The sequence below is a fragment of the Oncorhynchus masou genome, chromosome 23 (assembly GCF_036934945.1).
Source record: "Oncorhynchus masou masou isolate Uvic2021 chromosome 23, UVic_Omas_1.1, whole genome shotgun sequence".
Classification (NCBI taxonomy): Eukaryota; Metazoa; Chordata; class Actinopteri; order Salmoniformes; family Salmonidae; genus Oncorhynchus; species Oncorhynchus masou.
The window spans coordinates 9,803,217-9,822,229 of NC_088234.1; the positions used below are offsets into that span (position 1 = coordinate 9,803,217).

At 45.7% G+C, this 19,013-nt stretch overlaps 2 protein-coding genes across 4 annotated transcripts in view; one reads left to right on the top strand and one right to left on the bottom strand.

Moving 5' to 3' along the window:
- Nucleotides 1-300: 300 nt before the first annotated feature.
- On the bottom strand, nt 301-14,810 carry nagk (N-acetylglucosamine kinase). 3 transcript variants are annotated; one of them, XM_064931093.1, is made up of 10 exons: nt 14,741-14,810; nt 14,331-14,415; nt 10,163-10,261; nt 7,088-7,229; nt 6,715-6,825; nt 6,332-6,444; nt 4,790-4,877; nt 4,320-4,417; nt 2,510-2,588; nt 301-875 (listed from the first exon to the last, which is right to left on the bottom strand). In XM_064931093.1, exons 1-10 carry the CDS (start codon nt 14,767-14,769, stop codon nt 667-669), a joined length of 1,053 nt encoding a protein of 350 aa, XP_064787165.1. In that variant the 5' UTR covers nt 14,770-14,810; the 3' UTR covers nt 301-666. The 3 variants fall into 3 exon arrangements, with proteins under 3 accessions (XP_064787165.1, XP_064787166.1, XP_064787167.1); XM_064931094.1 differs by lacking the exons at nt 14,331-14,415; nt 14,741-14,810 and adding an exon at nt 14,216-14,233; XM_064931095.1 differs by lacking the exons at nt 14,331-14,415; nt 14,741-14,810 and adding an exon at nt 14,101-14,118.
- Nucleotides 14,811-15,826: 1,016 nt separating this feature from the next.
- Nucleotides 15,827-19,013, top strand: part of dok1b (docking protein 1b) — a 30,627-nt gene continuing 27,440 nt past the window's right edge. The window contains exon 1 of the mRNA XM_064931096.1: nt 15,827-16,305. Within this exon, the coding sequence (XP_064787168.1) occupies nt 16,249-16,305 (57 nt within the window). The 5' untranslated portion in view covers nt 15,827-16,248. The remainder of the gene's footprint in view (nt 16,306-19,013) is intronic.

Consider the following 19,013-nt stretch of genomic DNA (forward strand, 5'->3'; position numbering starts at 1 on the left):
TCAATCTATCACTTTACCAGAGTGAGAAAGCAGCCAGTGTGACATTCTCTACAGGAGAATGTCCCTTTACACTCTCTGGATTAGAAATGGAATGTTAGAACTATGATGTCACACTGGTTAGAACTCGCTCTCTGCTGTGTCCTATCGAATAGAATGTTGTGACTCAGAATGTCATATCACAACAATCCATAACTTCACAATGGCCGGGCTGTTCTGACCAATCCAAGCCATGGTAATTATGTAGCCTTGTCAAGCAAATGAGAGAAGAAGAATCTGTAAAAATAACAGACAGCGACCAAATGCTTTCACAAATGTTTACTACAAAACGTTGTGTATATTTCAGAATTGCATTACAGTTATTGGAAAACAGATACCTCAGGCTATATTCTCGTAATATGATTAAACATAAATCTTTCCTGCTGATATATTCAGATTCACAGTACAAATGGACAGTTGCGGTGTGCTTGATAGCTAAAGACCACCCTCTTGTGGAGAGTTATTAGAAGTATAAGAAACCAGAGCTAATCAAATCAAGGACATATTATTGGTCAAATAAATCCCAAGCACTTAATTATTGGTCCAATTCCAAATGTTGTCTTACTTATAGCTGCGTCCTGATTGGTCAAGCTTGTGAGGCTTCGTTTGAATTGGTTCAGAGGCGATTCCTCATTGACTGCTTTGAAAGGAGTGTTTGTAGAAGACTTGTGCGTTGTCGGCGTAGTTGAGTGTTACCGTGGCGCCCGCGCTCTTCGCGCCGAGAACCGCACCACCTAGTGCCGACCCTGATGATTGCCTCAGGGTCAGCAGGTTGTAACCGTAGAAATGACCCTTGAAGGCAGGCGTGGACTCCAACTCCGCCAGGACTTCTGTGAAACCTGCCGACGAGACGGTTAGAGCTTAGCTGAACCCAATTATTTATATATACACTAAATGACTGACAGGGGTGCTGTTTGGAAGCCATTGCTCCTCCATATTGGTACTTTCCCACATTTAAATAAATATTTTAGAAGCTGTAGAAATTCATATTAATGTCTACATTTGTTCTATTAAACACTTTAATGCATAATGTTAAATTATATTATGTGAGCTAAACAAATTAAAAGACACTACATGACCAAACGTATGGGGGAACATTTCATTCCAAAATCATGGGCATTAATATGGAGTTGGTACCCCCCTTTGCTGCTATAACAGCCTCCACTCTTCTGGGAAGGCTTTCCACTAGATGATGGAAGATTGCTGCATTGAATTGCTTCCATTCAGCCACAAGAGCATTAGTGAGGTTGGGCGATTATTGTCACGCTGAAGCAGGAAAGGGCCTTCCCTAAACTGTTGCCACAAAGTTGGAACCACAGAATGATCTAGAATGTCACTATATGCTATAGTGTTAAGATCTCCCTTCACTGGAACTAAGGGGCCTAGCCCGAACCATGGAAAAACAGCCCCAGAGCATTATTCCTCCTCCACCAAACTTTACAGTTAGCACTATGCATTTGGGGAGGTAGCGTTTTTCCTGGCATCCGCCAAACCCAAATTAGTCAGTCGGACTACCAGATGGTAAAGTGTGATGTTTCACTCCAGAGAACGCGTTTCCACTGCTCCAGAGTCCAATGGCGGCGTGCTTCAACCCACTTCACCCGACGCTTGGCGTTGCGCATGGGGATCTTCGTGTCATTTTGACATCCAGTGTGGACCGTTGGCTTGAAAAAAGCCAACCTTTATGTTGACCTGGGAAATCCTTAGCCTGGTCTCAGATCTATTTGTGTCATCATCCCATTCCAAACATGTTTAACAAGGAGTGGGATGTTAGCACAAACAGACTAGTACCCAGGCTAGGAAATCCTGCCATAAGAGGACATTTTGACAACAGACTGGACTGATCCAACAACAGTCAGTTACAACCCACCTGGCTTCAGCAGCTCCCAGCTCTTCCACACTGATCCAACAACAGTCAGTTACAACCCACCTGGCTTCAGCAGCTCCCAGCTCTTCCACACTGATCCAACAACAGTCAGTTACAACCCACCTGGCTTCAGCAGCTCCCAGCTCTTCCACACTGATCCAACAACAGTCAGTTACAACCCACCTGGCTTCAGCAGCAGCTCCCAGCTCTTCCACACTGATCCAACAACAGTCAGTTACAACCCACCTGGCTTCAGCAGCTCCCAGCTCTTCCACACTGATCCAACAACAGTCAGTTACAACCCACCTGGCTTCAGCAGCTCCCAGCTCTTCCACACTGATCCAACAACAGTCAGTTACAACCCACCTGGCTTCAGCAGCTCCCAGCTCTTCCACACTGATCCAACAACAGTCAGTTACAACCCACCTGGCTTCAGCAGCTCCCAGCTCTTCCACACTGATCCAACAACAGTCAGTTACAACCCACCTGGCTTCAGCAGCTCCCAGCTCTTCCACACTGATCCAACAACAGTCAGTTACAACCCACCTGGCTTCAGCAGCTCCCAGCTCTTCCACACTGATCCAACAACAGTCAGTTACAACCCACCTGGCTTCAGCAGCTCCCAGCTCTTCCACACTGATCCAACACACAAGATGGGTAGACACTGTTCACCTGTCAACAGAGCCTGATGTAGAGAGACAGACAGAGAGAGGGAGATAAGGGGGGGTACAATATCAGTGTAATCTGTTGAACCTTCTATACGACATCATAGAAAAGGGTGAAAGTACAGTGCATTCTGAAAGTATTCAGACACTTTGACCTTTTCCACATTTTCTTATGTTACAGCCTTATTCTAAAATGGATTAGAACAAATTCCCATCAATCTACACACAATACCCCATAATGACATCACAATACCCCCATAATGACAAAGCGAAAACAGGTTTTTAGAAATGTTTGCACATTTATTAAAAAATAAACCGAAACCTTATCCAGACCCTTTGCGATGAGACTTAAAATTGAGCTCAGGTGCTTCCTGTTTCCATTGATCATCCTTGAGATGTTTCTACAGCATGGAGTCCACCTGTGGTAAATTCAATTGATTGAACATGATTTGGAAAGGTACACACTTGTCTCCATAATGTCCCACAGTTGGAAGTGCATGTCAGAACAAAAACCAAGTCATGAGGTCGAAGGAATTGTCAGTAGAGCTGCGAGACGGGATTGTGTCGAGGTACAGATCTGGGGAAGGGTACCAAAAACTTTATGCAGCATTAAAGGTCCCCAAGAACACAGTGGCCTCTATAATTCTTAAATGGAAGAAGTTTGGAACCACCAAGACTCTTCCTAGAGCTGCCCCCCCGGCCAAACTGGGCAATCAGGGGAGAAGGGCTTTGGTCAGGGAGGTGACCAAGAACCCAATGGTTAATCTGACAGAGCTCTAGAGTTCCGCTGTGGAGATGGGAGAACTTTCCAGAAGGACAACCATCTGTGCAGGACTCCTCCAATCAGGCCTTTATGGTAGAGTTGTCAGACGGAAGCCAGTCCTCAATAAAAGGCACATGACAGCCCGCTTGAAGATTGTCAAAAAGCACCAAAAGACTCTCAGACCATGAGAAACAAGATTCTCTGGATTGAACTCTTTGGCCTGAAAGCCAAGCGTCACGTCTGAAGGAAACCTGGCACCATCCCTACAGTGAAGCATGGTGGTGGCAGCATCATGTCTGAAGGAAACCTGGCACCATCCCTACAGTGAAGCATGGTGGTGGCAGCATCATGCTGTGGGGATGTTTTTCAGCGGCAGGGACTGGGAGACTAGTCAGGATCGAGGGAAAGATGAACGGAGTAAAGTACAGAGATCCTTGATGAAGTTCTAAGAGCTCTGGAGCAGGTTCTCAGACTGGGGAGAAGGATCACCTTCCAACAGGACAACGACCCTAAGCACACAGCCAAGACAACGCAGGAGTGGCTTCAGGACAAGTCTCTTAATGTCCCTGCCAGAGCCCGGACTTGAACCCGATTGAACATCTCTGGAGAGACCTGAAAATAGCTGTGCAGCGACGCTCCCCATCCAACCTGATAGAGCTTGAGAGGATCTGCAGAGAAGAATGGGAGAAACTCCCCAAATACAGGTGTGCCAAGCTTGTAGCGTCAAACCCAAGAAGACTCAAGACTGTAATCGCTGCTTCAACAAAGGGTCTGAATACTTATGAAATTGTATTTCAGTTTTTAATTTCTATACATTTGCAAAAAAATTCCTAAAACCTGTTTTTGCTTTGTCATTATGGGGTATTGTGTGTAGATTGATGGAAAAACAACATTTAATCCATTTTAGAGTAAGGCTGTAACGTAACAAAATGTGTAAAAAAGTCACATTTTGCACTGGGTATGTGGGTAAAATGTGTGTGTCTCTCACCTGTTGTGCTTTAGGTAGTACAGCCACTATGTGTTGGGCCAGGACCCTGCCTGCCAGGGTGAACAGATACTGACACAGAGCATCACCAGCTTTAGCCCCTGTAACTCACAATAGTACACACTTATACACATTTATAGATCAATAAAAAATATCGTATGAGGTTGATTAAAACCATGCAACACACGAGCCCAGTCCCAACACACGAGCCCAGTCCCAACACACGAGCCCAGTCCCAACACACGAGCCCAGTCCCAACACACGAGCCCAGTCCCAACACACGAGCCCAGTCCCAACACACGAGCCCAGTCCCAACACACGAGCCCAGTCCCAACACACGAGCCCAGTCCCAACACACGAGTCCAGTCCCAACACACGAGTCCAGTCCCAACACACGAGTCCTGTCCCAACACACGAGCCCAGTCCCAACACACTTACGCTGTTGGGAGAGTGAAAATAAGAGGATAACTAACCTTCAGCTATTTTCTGGCAGAGTCCTGCAAAGTGAGACTTCTGGAAGTTTCTATATAGATGAGGGAGCATCCCCATCAAGTCTGATACCTGCAGGGAGAGAGAAGGGAAGAGAGAGAGAGAGGAAACAACCTTCCACCTCCACACGACCTTCCACACCACCCCTATATGACCTTCCACCACCACCACCACATGACCTTCCACCACCACCACCACCACATGACCTTCCACCACCACCACCACCACATGACCTTCCACCACCACCACCACCACATGACCTTCCACCACCACCACCACCACATGACCTTCCACCACCACCACCACATGACCTTCCACCACCACCACCACATGACCTTCCACCACCACCACCACATGACCTTCCACCACCACCACCATATGACCTTCCACCACCACCACCACCATATGACCTTCCACCACCACCACCACCATATGACCTTCCACCACCACCATATGACCTTCCACCACCACCATATGACCTTCCACCACCACCACCACCATATGACCTTCCACCACCACCACCACCACCATATGACCTTCCGCCACCACCACCACCATATGACCTTCCACCACCATTTGACCTTCCACCACCACACGACCTTCCACCACCACACGACCTTCCACCTCCACACGACCTTCCACCTCCACACGACCTTCCACCTCCACATGACCTTCCACCTCCCACACCACCCCTATATGACCTTCCACCACCACTATATGACCTTCCACCACCACTATATGACCTACACCTCCCCACCACCACCATATGACCTTCTCCCACACCACCACCACCATATGACCTCCCCCACCACCACCACCACATGACCTCCCCCACCACCACCACCACATGACCTCCCCCCACCACCACCACCACATGACCTCCCCCCACCACCACCACCACATGACCCCCCCCCACCACCACATGACCCCCCCACCACCACATGACCCCCCCCACCACCACATGACCCCCCCCACCACCACATGACCACCCCCACCACCACATGACCACCCCCACCACCACATGACCACCCCCCACCACCACATGACCTTCCACCTCCACCTCATGACCTTCCACCACTAAACAATCTTCCACCTCCCCACCTCCCCATCACCATATGACCTTCCACCTCCCCACCACCGCCAAACGACCTTCCACCTCCGCCAAACGACCTTCCACCTCCGCCAAACGACCTTCCACCACCGCCAAACGACCTTCCACCTCCCCACCACCGCCAAACGACCTTCCACCTCCCCACCTCCGCCAAACGACCTTCCACCTCCGCCAAACGACCTTCCACCTCCCCACCACCACCAAACGACTTTCCACCTCCCCACCACCACCAAACGACCTTCCACCTCCACCACCAACTGAAACCCGTCATCAGACCCATCGTTTAGGGCAACCGATCAGCAGCACCCGGCCCAAATTATTCAATGAAATCCCATATTGCATTCTGTCTCGGTTGTCATTCAGTTAAGCCTGTACTCTATTTAATTTCCTGTTGTACTTTCGGTTGACCTCTCACCTGGAAGTAATTCTCAATGACCTTCTTGACGTGAGTGACATCATGATGGGGCTTGACCAGGTTGTCTTTGGCATCGAACACAGTCTTCACTGCCAGGTGGGAGATCCAGAACGCTGATGGAGAGAGAAAAGAGGAGGAGGGAGGGGGGGGGGAAGAGGAGGAGGGAGGGGGGGGGGAAGAGAAGGAGGGGGGAGAAAAAGAGAAGGAGGGGGGTTGAGAAAAGAGGAGGAGGGGTGGGGAGAGAATGGAAGGGAAAAGGGGGGAGGAGAAAGAGAAACAGTGGGATGAAAAAATAAATGAATGGAGGAAAAGAGAGAGGTGATCATCAGAGAAGACAAGTTTATTGGGCTTCTGTTTATGTTGATTGTTGTCGTCATGGCTACCTGAACCCTCGTCCCCCATCATATGACCCCAGCCTCCACAGCCGACCTGGCTTCCATCTGGGTTCACCAGCTTACAGTTAGAACCAGTCCCACTGATCAACACTATACCTCCTATATATATATATATATATATATATATATATATATATATATATAGTGTGAGAGGGGCAGAGAGAGATGGATGGATGAGTGAAGTCATACGACACCATTGTAAAATGACAGTGAACATTCCTTTCAACCACACACAGATTACAGATTACAAGATCCACTTCTCATACTGGCTATTGATCATATTAAATCATTCTTTCAAATCCTAATTTATCACTTTCAAAAAAAAAAAAAAAAAATTATGTTAACAAGACGGTTCCGTTACCCCGGTCGCTGGCTGTTGCCATGGCGCCGATGGCATCGGTGGTGATGTAATAATTGATGCTGAGTTTAGGAAACCTGTTCTTCATATCACAGATGATCTTCTCAATAGCATCCTTCTGTTCCCCTCCGCTAAGAGACATTCCCTGGGAGAGCGAGATATTACAAGTTGTCATACCAGTTAGACTACTTGGTAAAAAGGGGCAATTACACAGTAACAGATTTGCACTGGGACTCAGATTCTTCACTTAAAATGTATGCCAAACAAAAAACATTGATTTCAAATTTTAACAAACCATATAACTCTATGGACAAGGACGACTTTAAACAATTTACACCAAATATTTTACAAAAACACATTTTACTGGAAGAACAGTGTAGATGCAAAATTTGGTAACAGAATTTTGGTCAAATCTCCCTCCGTTTTTTAAAATGAAAACCAGCTGAATTAAGATTCCAAGACGTCTGCAGAAAGAATGGGGCGTATAAGCTATGACATCATACCTTGAGTTTTGAAAAAAAAATCTCTTTTGGTTATTAAACTACAATAAGTGAAGTGGATTAACGCCCTGTAATGGAATTTCATCATGGTTCCCTGATCTGTACTCCACAGTAATCCATCATTATGGATATGAATGTCATTCTCTTCATGGTGATGTATCCTAATAGGTACAAAGGTAGAAATATCCAATATCCTCCTTTCCATATTTGGGTATTATTCTACACACTGCCGATTATTTTAATGAGCTCCGCCCCCAAACAAGACCAAATTTGGTTGGACCGGACAGTACAGCAAAGCTCAGTACAGTAGAGCTCAGTAGAGATCAGTAGAGTACAGTAGAGCTCAGTACAGTAGAGTACAGTAGAGCTCAGTAGAGCTCAGTACAGTAGAGCTCAGTACAGAACAGTAGAGCTCAGTAGAGCTAAGTACAGTAGGGCTCAGTAGAGCTAAGTAGAGTACAGTAGAGCACATTAGAGCTCAGTAGAGTAGAGCTCAGTAGAGTAGAGCTCAGTAGAGTACAGTACAGCAGAGCTCAGTAGAGTACAGTACAGCAGAGCTCAGTAGAGTACAGTAGAGCTCAGTACAGTAGAGCTCTGTACAGTAGAGCACAGCACAGTACAGCACAGCAGAGCTCAGTAGAGTACAGTACTCAATTCTAGTGCCCTACTAAACTATAATCTACTATTCTACTCTACTGTACAGTACTCTACTTTACTGTGCACTACTGTACTATACTAACTTGTGAAACATAGTTGGTTCAGATTTTGTCTGGATGTCTATCTTTGAGAAAGTGAAAGAAAAGCGTTATCACCTGAACAGAACAGCATGCCAGTGGAAGGGGAGGACAGTATCAGGTGACCTACCTGGGGTCGGTGACGACTGTCATTTCACATTGTAGCCAATTCATTTGCAGAAATTCCGTTACTGATTATTAGGAAATTCAATTACCGATTTGGTAACAGAATTTAGTTTGAATCATTTAGTAATTCATACACAAAACGTATATCAGTAAAAACACTAAATAATTGGTAGGTCTACCTTTACTTGTTACTTCTGTGAACTTCTCACACTCCTTCTCACGAGGGAGAGAAATGAGAACATATCTTAAAGATATGTGGGATTTCAAGGCACAAGGCAATGATTCCTTAATGTTACTACGGGAGGGGTATTGTTCCTTAATGTTACTACGGGAGGGGTATTGTTCCTTAATGTTACTACGGGAGGGGTATTGTTCCTTAATGTTACTACGGGAGGGGTATTGTTCCTTAATGTTACTACGGGAGGGGTATTGTTCCTTAATGTTACTACGGGAGGGGTATTGTTCCTTAATGTTACTACGGGAGGGGTATTGTTCCTTAATGTTACTACGGAGAGGGGTATTGTTCCTTAATGTTACTACGGAGAGGGGTATTGTTCCTTAATGTTACTACGGGAGGGGTATTGTTCCTTAATGTTACCACGGGAGGGGTATTGTTCCTTAATGTTACCACGGGAGGGGTATTGTTCCTTAATGTTACCACGGGAGGGGTATTGTTCCTTAATGTTACCACGGGAGGGGAATTGTTCCTTAATGTTACCACGGGAGGGGTATTGTTCCTTAATGTTACCACGGGAGGGGTATTGTTCCTTAATGTTACCACGGGAGGGGTATTGTTCCTTAATGTTACCACGGGAGGGGTATTGTTCCTTAATGTTACCACGGGAGGGGTATTGTTCCTTAATGTTACCACGGGAGGGGTATTGTTCCTTAATGTTACCACGGGAGGGGTATTGTTCCTTAATGTTACCACGGGAGGGGTATTGTTCCTTAATGTTACCACGGGAGGGGTATTGTTCCTTAATGTTACTACGGGAGGGGTATTGTTCCTTAATGTTACTACGGGAGGGGTATTGTTCCTTAATGTTACTACGGGAGGGGTATTGTTCCTTAATGTTACTACGGGAGGGGGAATGTTCCTTAAAGTTACAGAAGGGAGAAAAAGTGATCCAACAGTAAATATAGGTGTTGATATTAGCTGTCACGGGTCTTCAACATTATTGTGTTTCCATGTCTCATGTGTTTGATACTTTTCTGGTAAAAAAAAAGAAAAAGAGATCCCTTTTCCATCTGCTTGACAAGAAATCAAAGCCTTTGATTTTTCCCAATTTTTAGGTTGAAAAAAATAAATAAATAAATATATATATATATATAATCCTTAATTTCTAAAACATATAAACTCTTAGCTTTCATTTGCCCCAATTTGACATGCTCCTATGAATTGCACATTGGTGCTCATGGGTCCTTTTTTAAATTTTATATGTACATGGAATTGACCTTAAGCCTTAGTAACTATTAGCCTACACAATACACAACCCAAGAACTACAATTAGCTACACAAAAAAAGGTTTCTGTGTAGATGCATCGCAAATTATACACTCAATACAAGTGCTCAGGATCGCCTTTTCGAGTAGCTAGTAAATAGTATATCAAAATCTAATCAAATCTAATTTGATTGGTCACATACACACAAATACACGAAATTCTTGTATATTAGGCTTTCGATGAGATTTTTGCATTAAAATCATGAATTGATTCACCAGAGAGTGGAGAGGTGTGTCTGGGTCGAGCCCCGCTTCTATTTTGGCTTTCTGGACCATGTCGTTGATGGCCTCGATACACTTGTCAACACCCACCAACTGAAAGACAACACACACACAGTCAACACCCACCAACTGAAAGACAACACATACAGTCAACACCCACCAGCTGAAAGACAACACACACAGTCAACACCCACCAGCTGAAAGACAACACACACAGTCAACACCCACCAACTGAAAGACAACACACACAGTCAACACCCACCAACTGAAGGACAACACACACAGTCAACACCCACCAGCTGAAAGACAACACACACAGTCAACACCCACCAACTGAAAGACAACACACACAGTCAACACCCACCAACTGAAGGACAACACACACAGTCAACACCCACCAGCTGAAAGACAACACATACAGTCAACACCCGCCAACTGAAAGACAACACACAGTCAACACCCACCAACTGAAGGACAACACATACAGTCAACACCCACCAACTGAAGGACAACACACAGTCAACACCCACCAACTGAAAGACAACACACACATAGTCAACACCCAACAGCTGAAAGACAACACACACAGTCAACACCCACCAACTGAAAGACAACACACACAGTCAACACCCACCAACTGAAAGACAACACACACAGTCAACACCCACCAACTGAAAGACAACACACACAGTCAACACCCACCAACTGAAGGACAACACATACAGTCAACACCCACCAACTGAAGGACAACACACACAGTCAACACCCACCAACTGAAAGACAACACACACATAGTCAACACCCAACAGCTGAAAGACAACAGATACAGTCAACACCCACCAGCTGAAGGACAACACACACAGTCAACACCCACCAACTGAAAGACAACACACACAGTCAACACCCACCAACTGAAAGACAACACACACAGTCAACACCCACCAACTGAAAGACAACACACACAGTCAACACCCACCAACTGAAAGACACACACAGTCAACACCCACCAGCTGAAAGACAACACACACAGTCAACACCCACCAACTGAAAGACAACACACACAGTCAACACCCGCCAACTGAAAGACAACACACACAGTCAACACCCACCAGCTGAAAGACAACACACACATAGTCAACACCCACCAGCTGAAAGACAACACACACATAGTCAACACCCACCAGCTGAAAGACAACACACACAGTCAACACCCACCAGCTGAAAGACAACACACACATAGTCAACACCCACCAGCTGAAAGACAACACACACAGTCAACACCCACCAGCTGAAAGACAACACATACAGTCAACACCCACCAGCTGAAAGACAACACATACAGTCAACACCCACCAACTGAAAGACAACACATACAGTCAACACCCACCAGCTGAAAGACAACACATACAGTCAACACCCACCAGCTGAAAGACAACACACACAGTCAACACCCACCAACTGAAAGACAACACACACAGTCAACACCCACCAACTGAAAGACAACACACACAGTCAACACCCGCCAACTGAAAGACAACACACACAGTCAACACCCGCCAACTGAAAGACAACACACACAGTCAACACCCGCCAACTGAAAGACAACATACACAGTCAACACCCACCAACTGAAAGACAACACACACAGTCAACACCCACCAACTGAAAGACAACACACAGTCAACACCCACCAACTGAAAGACAACACACACATAGTCAACACCCAACAGCTGAAAGACAACAGATACAGTCAACACCCACCAGCTGAAAGACAACACACACAGTCAACACCCACCAACTGAAAGACAACACATACAGTCAACACCCACCAACTGAAAGACAACACACACAGTCAACACCCACCAACTGAAAGACACACACAGTCAACACCCACCAGCTGAAAGACAACACACACAGTCAACACCCACCAACTGAAAGACAACACACACAGTCAACACCCGCCAACTGAAAGACAACACACACAGTCAACACCCGCCAACTGAAAGACAACACACACATAGTCAACACCCACCAGCTGAAAGACAACACACACATAGTCAACACCCACCAGCTGAAAGACAACACACACAGTCAACACCCACCAACTGAAAGACAACACACACATAGTCAACACCCACCAGCTGAAAGACAAGACACACAGTCAACACCCACCAACTGAAAGACAACACACACAGTCAACACCCGCCAACTGAAAGACAACACACACAGTCAACACCCGCCAACTGAAAGACAACACACACATAGTCAACACCCACCAGCTGAAAGACAACACACACATAGTCAACACCCACCAGCTGAAAGACAACACACACATAGTCAACACCCACCAGCTGAAAGACAACACACACAGTCAACACCCACCAACTGAAAGACAACACACACATAGTCAACACCCACCAGCTGAAAGACAAGACACACAGTCAACACCCACCAACTGAAAGACAACACATACAGTCAACACCCACCAGCTGAAAGACAACACATACAGTCAACACCCACCAACTGAAAGACAACACATACAGTCAACACCCACCAACTGAAAGACAACACATACAGTCAACACCCACCAGCTGAAAGACAACACATACAGTCAACACCCACCAGCTGAAAGACAACACATACAGTCAACACCCACCAGCTGAAAGACAACACACACAGTCAACACCCACCAACTGAAAGACAACACACACAGTCAACACCCGCCAACTGAAAGACAACACACACAGTCAACACCCGCCAACTGAAAGACAACACACACAGTCAACACCCACCAACTGAAAGACAACACACACACAGTCAACACCCACCAACTGAAAGACAACACACACACAGTCAACACCCACCAACTGAAAGACAACACACAGTCAACACCCACCAACTGAAAGACAACACACACAGTCAACACCCACCAACTGAAAGACAACACACACAGTCAACACCCACCAACTGAAAGACAACACACACAGTCAACACCCACCAACTGAAAGACAACACACAGTCAACACCCACCAACTGAAAGACAACATACACAGTCAACACCCACCAACTGAAAGACAACACACACACAGTCAACACCCACCAACTGAAAGACAACACACACACAGTCAACACCCACCAACTGAAAGACAACACACACACAGTCAACACCCACCAACTGAAAGACAACACACACAGTCAACACCCGCCAACTGAAAGACAACATACACAGTCAACACCCGCCAACTGAAAGACAACACACACAGTCAACACCCACCAACTGAAAGACAACACACACAGTCAAGACCCACCAACTGAAAGACAACATACACAGTCAACACCCACCAACTGAAAGACAACACACACACAGTCAACACCCACCAACTGAAAGACAACACACACAGTCAACACCCACCAACTGAAAGACAACACATAGTCATCACTCATGAAACGTTTCATAATGTAGGAAGAACCACTCATGACTTTATTAGAAGCTTTAACGTCCTCTTTCTTCACACTTCTATGCACAGATCTAAGACCAGCTTACCATCTCTAAATCCTGATCTTAACCATTAGGAGGGAAAACACAAAGCTGACTTCAGATCAGCACTTACAAGTGGTTGGACTGAAGTAGATGCCCGATTATGTTTTTAATTTAGATGCCGGATAGTATTTCTAAGCCAATAATCTACAAGGGGCCATTAGGAGGGAAAACACAAAGCTGACTTCAGATCAGCACTTACAAGTGGTTGGACTGAAATAGATGCCCGATTATGTTTTTAATTTAGATGCCGGATAGTATTTCTAAGCCAATAATCTACAAGGGGCGCAGGAACTCAAGCAGGAGAACATTTGAGATGCCGGAACTAATTTCCTGCACATTGGAATCTACTCGCTGTCATAATGAAAGTGTACTGTCAGTTCTGTGGTCTCATCCAGTGGTTGGTTGAGGGGCCTTCGGCTGATCTGTGGTCAGCTTTACTTTAACCACCTAACGGTTAACATCAGGCTATGGAATATGGTAAACTGATCCTAGATCTGTCATCTCACCCAGTGGTTGGTTGAGGGGCCTTCGGCTGATCTGTGGTCAGCTTTACTTTAACCACCTAACGGTTAACATCAGGCTATGGAATATGGTAAACTGATCCTAGATCTGTCATCTCACCCAGTGGTTGGTTGAGGGGCCGTCTGTCTCTGCAAGGATTTTCCCATTCTCAGAGACCAATACCGCCTTGGAGTGGGTCCCACCACTGTTACAATAGATAAGACGCACAGACAGGCCGACAGGAGCGTCGCGCACACACAAATCAAATCAAATGAATAGGAAGCTTTTCCTTAAGAATATGGATATTGTCACAAAGGAATGTTTAATTTAATTGACTAAACTCCACCCCCTGGTGAAAGGAAGTGTCTGATGAATCGTTGGTGTAGAGTTTAGTCAGACAGGTTTATGTTCTATGTGACAATCAAACAACAGCACAGCCTTTTGCCCTAATCAGTTCTGCGCTATATCTGCCTGATAACACGTTTTCATTCAAATTATTACCGGATAAAAATGGTTTATTAGAGACTCACCCTTCAACACCACCGAACACTGCAGCCATTACTTCTCTCTTTTTCCTGTTTCGATCATGTGACACGTCACTTCAGTTTCTGATCCAATCAGATCGCATTATACAGTTTAGACTTTGACATTTTTTTAAATAACTTTTATATAATCAGTTTTATTGTGGGAGGATCTTATGATGTCCATGCCTTGTAAATAATTACATTCAACGCCCAGTTTCACTCAGGAGCTTTTCTGGTATCTACTCTGGGGCTCAGTGTCGCAGTATTGCCTAATAACCAGCAGGGGGCGGAATTACACAAGTTAAAATTGAATGGATACATGTTTCCCATGCCAATGAAGAATGGGGAGGGGAGGGGAGGGGGCAAAGGATATTTTAGGTTTAGGGGTTAGGTTTGGGAAAATAGGATTTTGAATGGAAATCAATTTTAGGTTCCCACAAGAATAGTACAAAATATTCTGTGTATTTGTGTGTGTGTGTGTGTGAGAGAGAGAGAGAGTTATAAAGATTGAGTGGCTGTTATTTTGGTGATAAAGATCTGGGGACAAGGTGTGTTGAGTCAGCCAGAGAGGTCAAGTAGAGATATTATGTAATTTCACAAAGAATACAAACACACATAATTCCTGGGTGACATCTTGGCAAAAGGCACATGCTCTGTCTATATGTTGAGCAAACCTGGGCACAACCAAGTCAACACATGAAGGATCAATGCAGGCCTATTATTTGGATTCCAATTAATTATAAAAATGGACTCTGAATTCAAATGCATTATGCACAAAATGTTGCAATGCTATTTTTTATTTTTGAAAGAATGCCCGGTATGAACCTGTCCATTCTCATTGTAATTATTCTGAAGAAGGCTATTGAAAGTTGAAACGTCAATCTAATAAAACGACCTATTTTTCATGGTGAGCGAGGATTGCGCCTTTTCCTGTCCAATGATGTCTACACATTTTTAGGTTGCACCTCTACTCACGTTGGTTAAGCACGTTCTACGTCTTTCCGAAATAATTAATTAACAAATAAACAAAGTGTCAAAGGTGTGTGTGGCACTGCGAGCCAGCTGTTGAACTATGCTGCTCTGCTGTTGTCCTCATGCTGTCAGACGGAGTGCAAAACGAGGTGGGAGGAGAAGAGAGAGGAACAGAGGAGAGAGCGGTGCAGTGCACTCATCATGCACGCCAGACTGCGTGGATACACGGCACGCGGGGCACAAGGAGAAAGAGGGAGCGGCGGGTGGCGACAAGCGACAGACAATAACATTACCGTCAGGTTTTCAGGACGTTAGATAACAACTTTTTCAAGAATAGAGGGTACTTTCCTCCCCGTTTTAAACATGTATTAATTTTATTAAATACTTTAAATGCCTCGGAATGTTGAGAAAAGCGCGTTGTTTGCGGAAGTAAGTAAACTTGAGTTGAAGGAAGTTCAGACAGAGAAGGAAAAGTAACCGAAAAGTGGTGTCAAATTCGAGAGTATTCCTAGTTCTTGGGACGGGGGGTCCGAACTTTGGAGATGGATACCCACGTAAAAGAGGGACAACTTTACGTTCAACATCAGAAGTTTGGCAAGGTAAGAAAATAAAATATTTTAAAGCTACGTAATTCTAACTTGTCATAGCCCACTAAAAGTGTTTTCAAGTTGAAGAGGAAAAATACAGAATGGCCCGATCCGGTTGTTAACCGTCGCGGACTGGACTTGGGACCGTTTTTCTACGTCATAGAGCACACATTGATCCAATTAAAGTAAGCCATTGTATCCAGTTAAGTTCAGACGCCGGGCCCGACCATCCCGCAAACCATTGTAGCCTAATTTACATCCCATGTCAAAGATTTAGTTTTGATATTATGCAAAATCGTATTGCCGAACGAGTTCCACAACAAGAGGAAGTAGAGATGGGACCAGTTTAGCTCTCTATTGCAACTCCGCATCAATGTTTGGACATGATATTGCCCTATAGCCATCAACTCATTTCAACTGTTTGCTGACGGATAGGTCTAGGTTTAGAGCAGTCTAAACCTGAATGTATAGTACTACTGTCAGTGTTTATTCAGTCTGTTTCAGCTTCAATATTGGAGTAGTTGTTTTTTCTCTGCAGTGTCAGCTGCAACTGAGTAGGCCTATTACTGTGTGTGTAATGTGTATGCATGTGCATTTTTATTAAGAAACCATAACACAATCTTATCAAGTATCACTATTACTAAGTATTTAATAAGAGTCAATAGAGGACATTCATGTTATATCTTTCAGCCTGTATATAACTACCTTGCCCTAAAGCCCCCAGCCCTGTATATAAATACCTTGCCCTATAACACCCAGGCCTGTATATAACTACCTTGCCCTATAACACCCAGGCCTGTATATAACTACCTTGCCCTATAACACCCAGGCCTGTATATAACTACCTTGCCCTAGAGCCCCCAGGCCTGTATATAACTACCTTGCCCTAGAGCCCCCAGGCCTGTATATAACTACCTTGCCCTATAACACCCAGGCCTGTATATAACTACCTTGCCCTAGAGCCCCCAGGCCTGTATATAACTACCTTGCCCTAGAGCCCCCAGGCCTGTATATAACTACCTTGCCCTAGAGCCCCCAGGCCTGTATATAACTACCTTGCCCTAGAGCCCCCAGGCCTGTATATAACTACCTTGCCCTAGAGCCCCCAGGCCTGTATATAACTACCTTGCCCTAGAGCCCCCAGGCCTGTATATAACTACCTTGCCCTAGAGCCCCCAGGCCTGTATATAACTACCTTGCCCTAGAGCCCCCAGGCCTGTATATAACTACCTTGCCCTATAACACCCAGGCCTGTATATAACTACCTTGCCCTAGAGCCCCCAGGCCTGTATATAACTACCTTGCCCTAGAGCCCCCAGGCCTGTATATAACTACCTTGCCCTAGAGCCCCCAGGCCTGTATATAACTACCTTGCCCTATAACACCCAGGCCTGTATATAACTACCTTGCCCTAGAGCCCCCAGGCCTGTATATAACTACCTTGCCCTATAACACCCAGGCCTGTATATAACTACCTTGTCCTATAAGCCCCCAGGCCTGTATATAACTACCTTGCCCTAGAGCCCCCAGGCCTGTATATAACTACCTTGCCCTAGAGCCCCCAGGCCTGTATATAACTACCTTGCCCTAGAGCCCCCAGGCCTGTATATAACTAACTTGCCCTAGAGCCCCCAGGCCTGTATATAACTACCTTGCCCTAAAGCCCCCAGGCCTGTATATAACTACCTTGCCCTAGAGCCCCCAGGCCTGTATATAACTACCTTGCCCTAGAGCCCCCAGGCCTGTATATAACTACCTTGCCCTAGAGCCCCCAGGCCTGTATATAACTACCTTGCCCTAGAGCCCCCAGGCCTGTATATAACTACCTTGCCCTATAACACCCAGGCCTGCATATAACTACCTTGCCCTAGAGCCCCCAGGCCTGTATATAACTACCTTGCCCTAGAGCCCCCAGGCCTGTATATAACTACCTTGCCCTAGAGCCCCGGGCCTGTATATAACTACCTTGCCCTAGAGCCCCGGGCCTGTATATAACTGCCTTGCCCTAAAGCCCCCGGGCCTGTATATAACTACCTTGCCCTAGAGCCCCCGGGCCTGTATATAACTACCTTGCCCTAGAGCCCCCAGGCCTGTATATAACTACCTTGCCCTAGAGCCCCCAGGCCTGTATATAACTACCTTGCCCTAGAGCCCCCATGCAGGCCTGTATATAACTACCTTGCCCTAGAGCCCCCAGGCCTGTATATAACTACCTTGCCCTAGAGCCCCCAGGCCTGTATATAACTACCTTGCCCTAGAGCCCCCGGGCCTGTATATAACTACCTTGCCCTAGAGCCCCCGGGCCTGTATATAACTGCCTTGCCCTAAAGCCCCCGGGCCTGTATATAACTACCTTGCCCTAGAGCCCCCAGGCCTGTATATAACGGCAGGGTTATATACAGGCGGCAGGGTAGCCTAGTGGTTAGAGCGTTGGACTAGTAACCGAAAGGTTGCAAGTTCAAATCTCCGAGCTGACAAATCTGTCGTTCTGCCCCTGAACAGGCAGTTAACCCACACTACACTCTTAACTGACTTGCCTAGTTAAATTAAGGTTAAAAAAAATATAAAAATACCTTGCCCTAGAGCACCCAGGCCTGTATATGAACATTAATAGTTACACATGGTCACTAGTCACTGGTCTGTAAGAGGCTTCTTTGTACTCTTTCTCTCACTCTCTTTTTCTCTGTCTCTGTTTCACTCTCAATTCAAGTCAAGGGGTT

Excerpts from the sequence above, each read along its gene's own strand:
- nagk (XM_064931093.1), bottom strand. The coding sequence starts at position 14,769 with ATGGCTGCAGTGTTCGGTGGTGTTGAAGG. Across the intron at positions 4,418-4,789 it reads CTGCCAGAAAATAGCTGAAG|GGGCTAAAGCTGGTGATGCT; the intron begins GTTAGTTATCCT and ends TGTGAGTTACAG. Across the intron at positions 876-2,509 it reads CTGGGAGCTGCTGAAGCCAG|GTTTCACAGAAGTCCTGGCG; the intron begins GTGGGTTGTAAC and ends TCTCGTCGGCAG.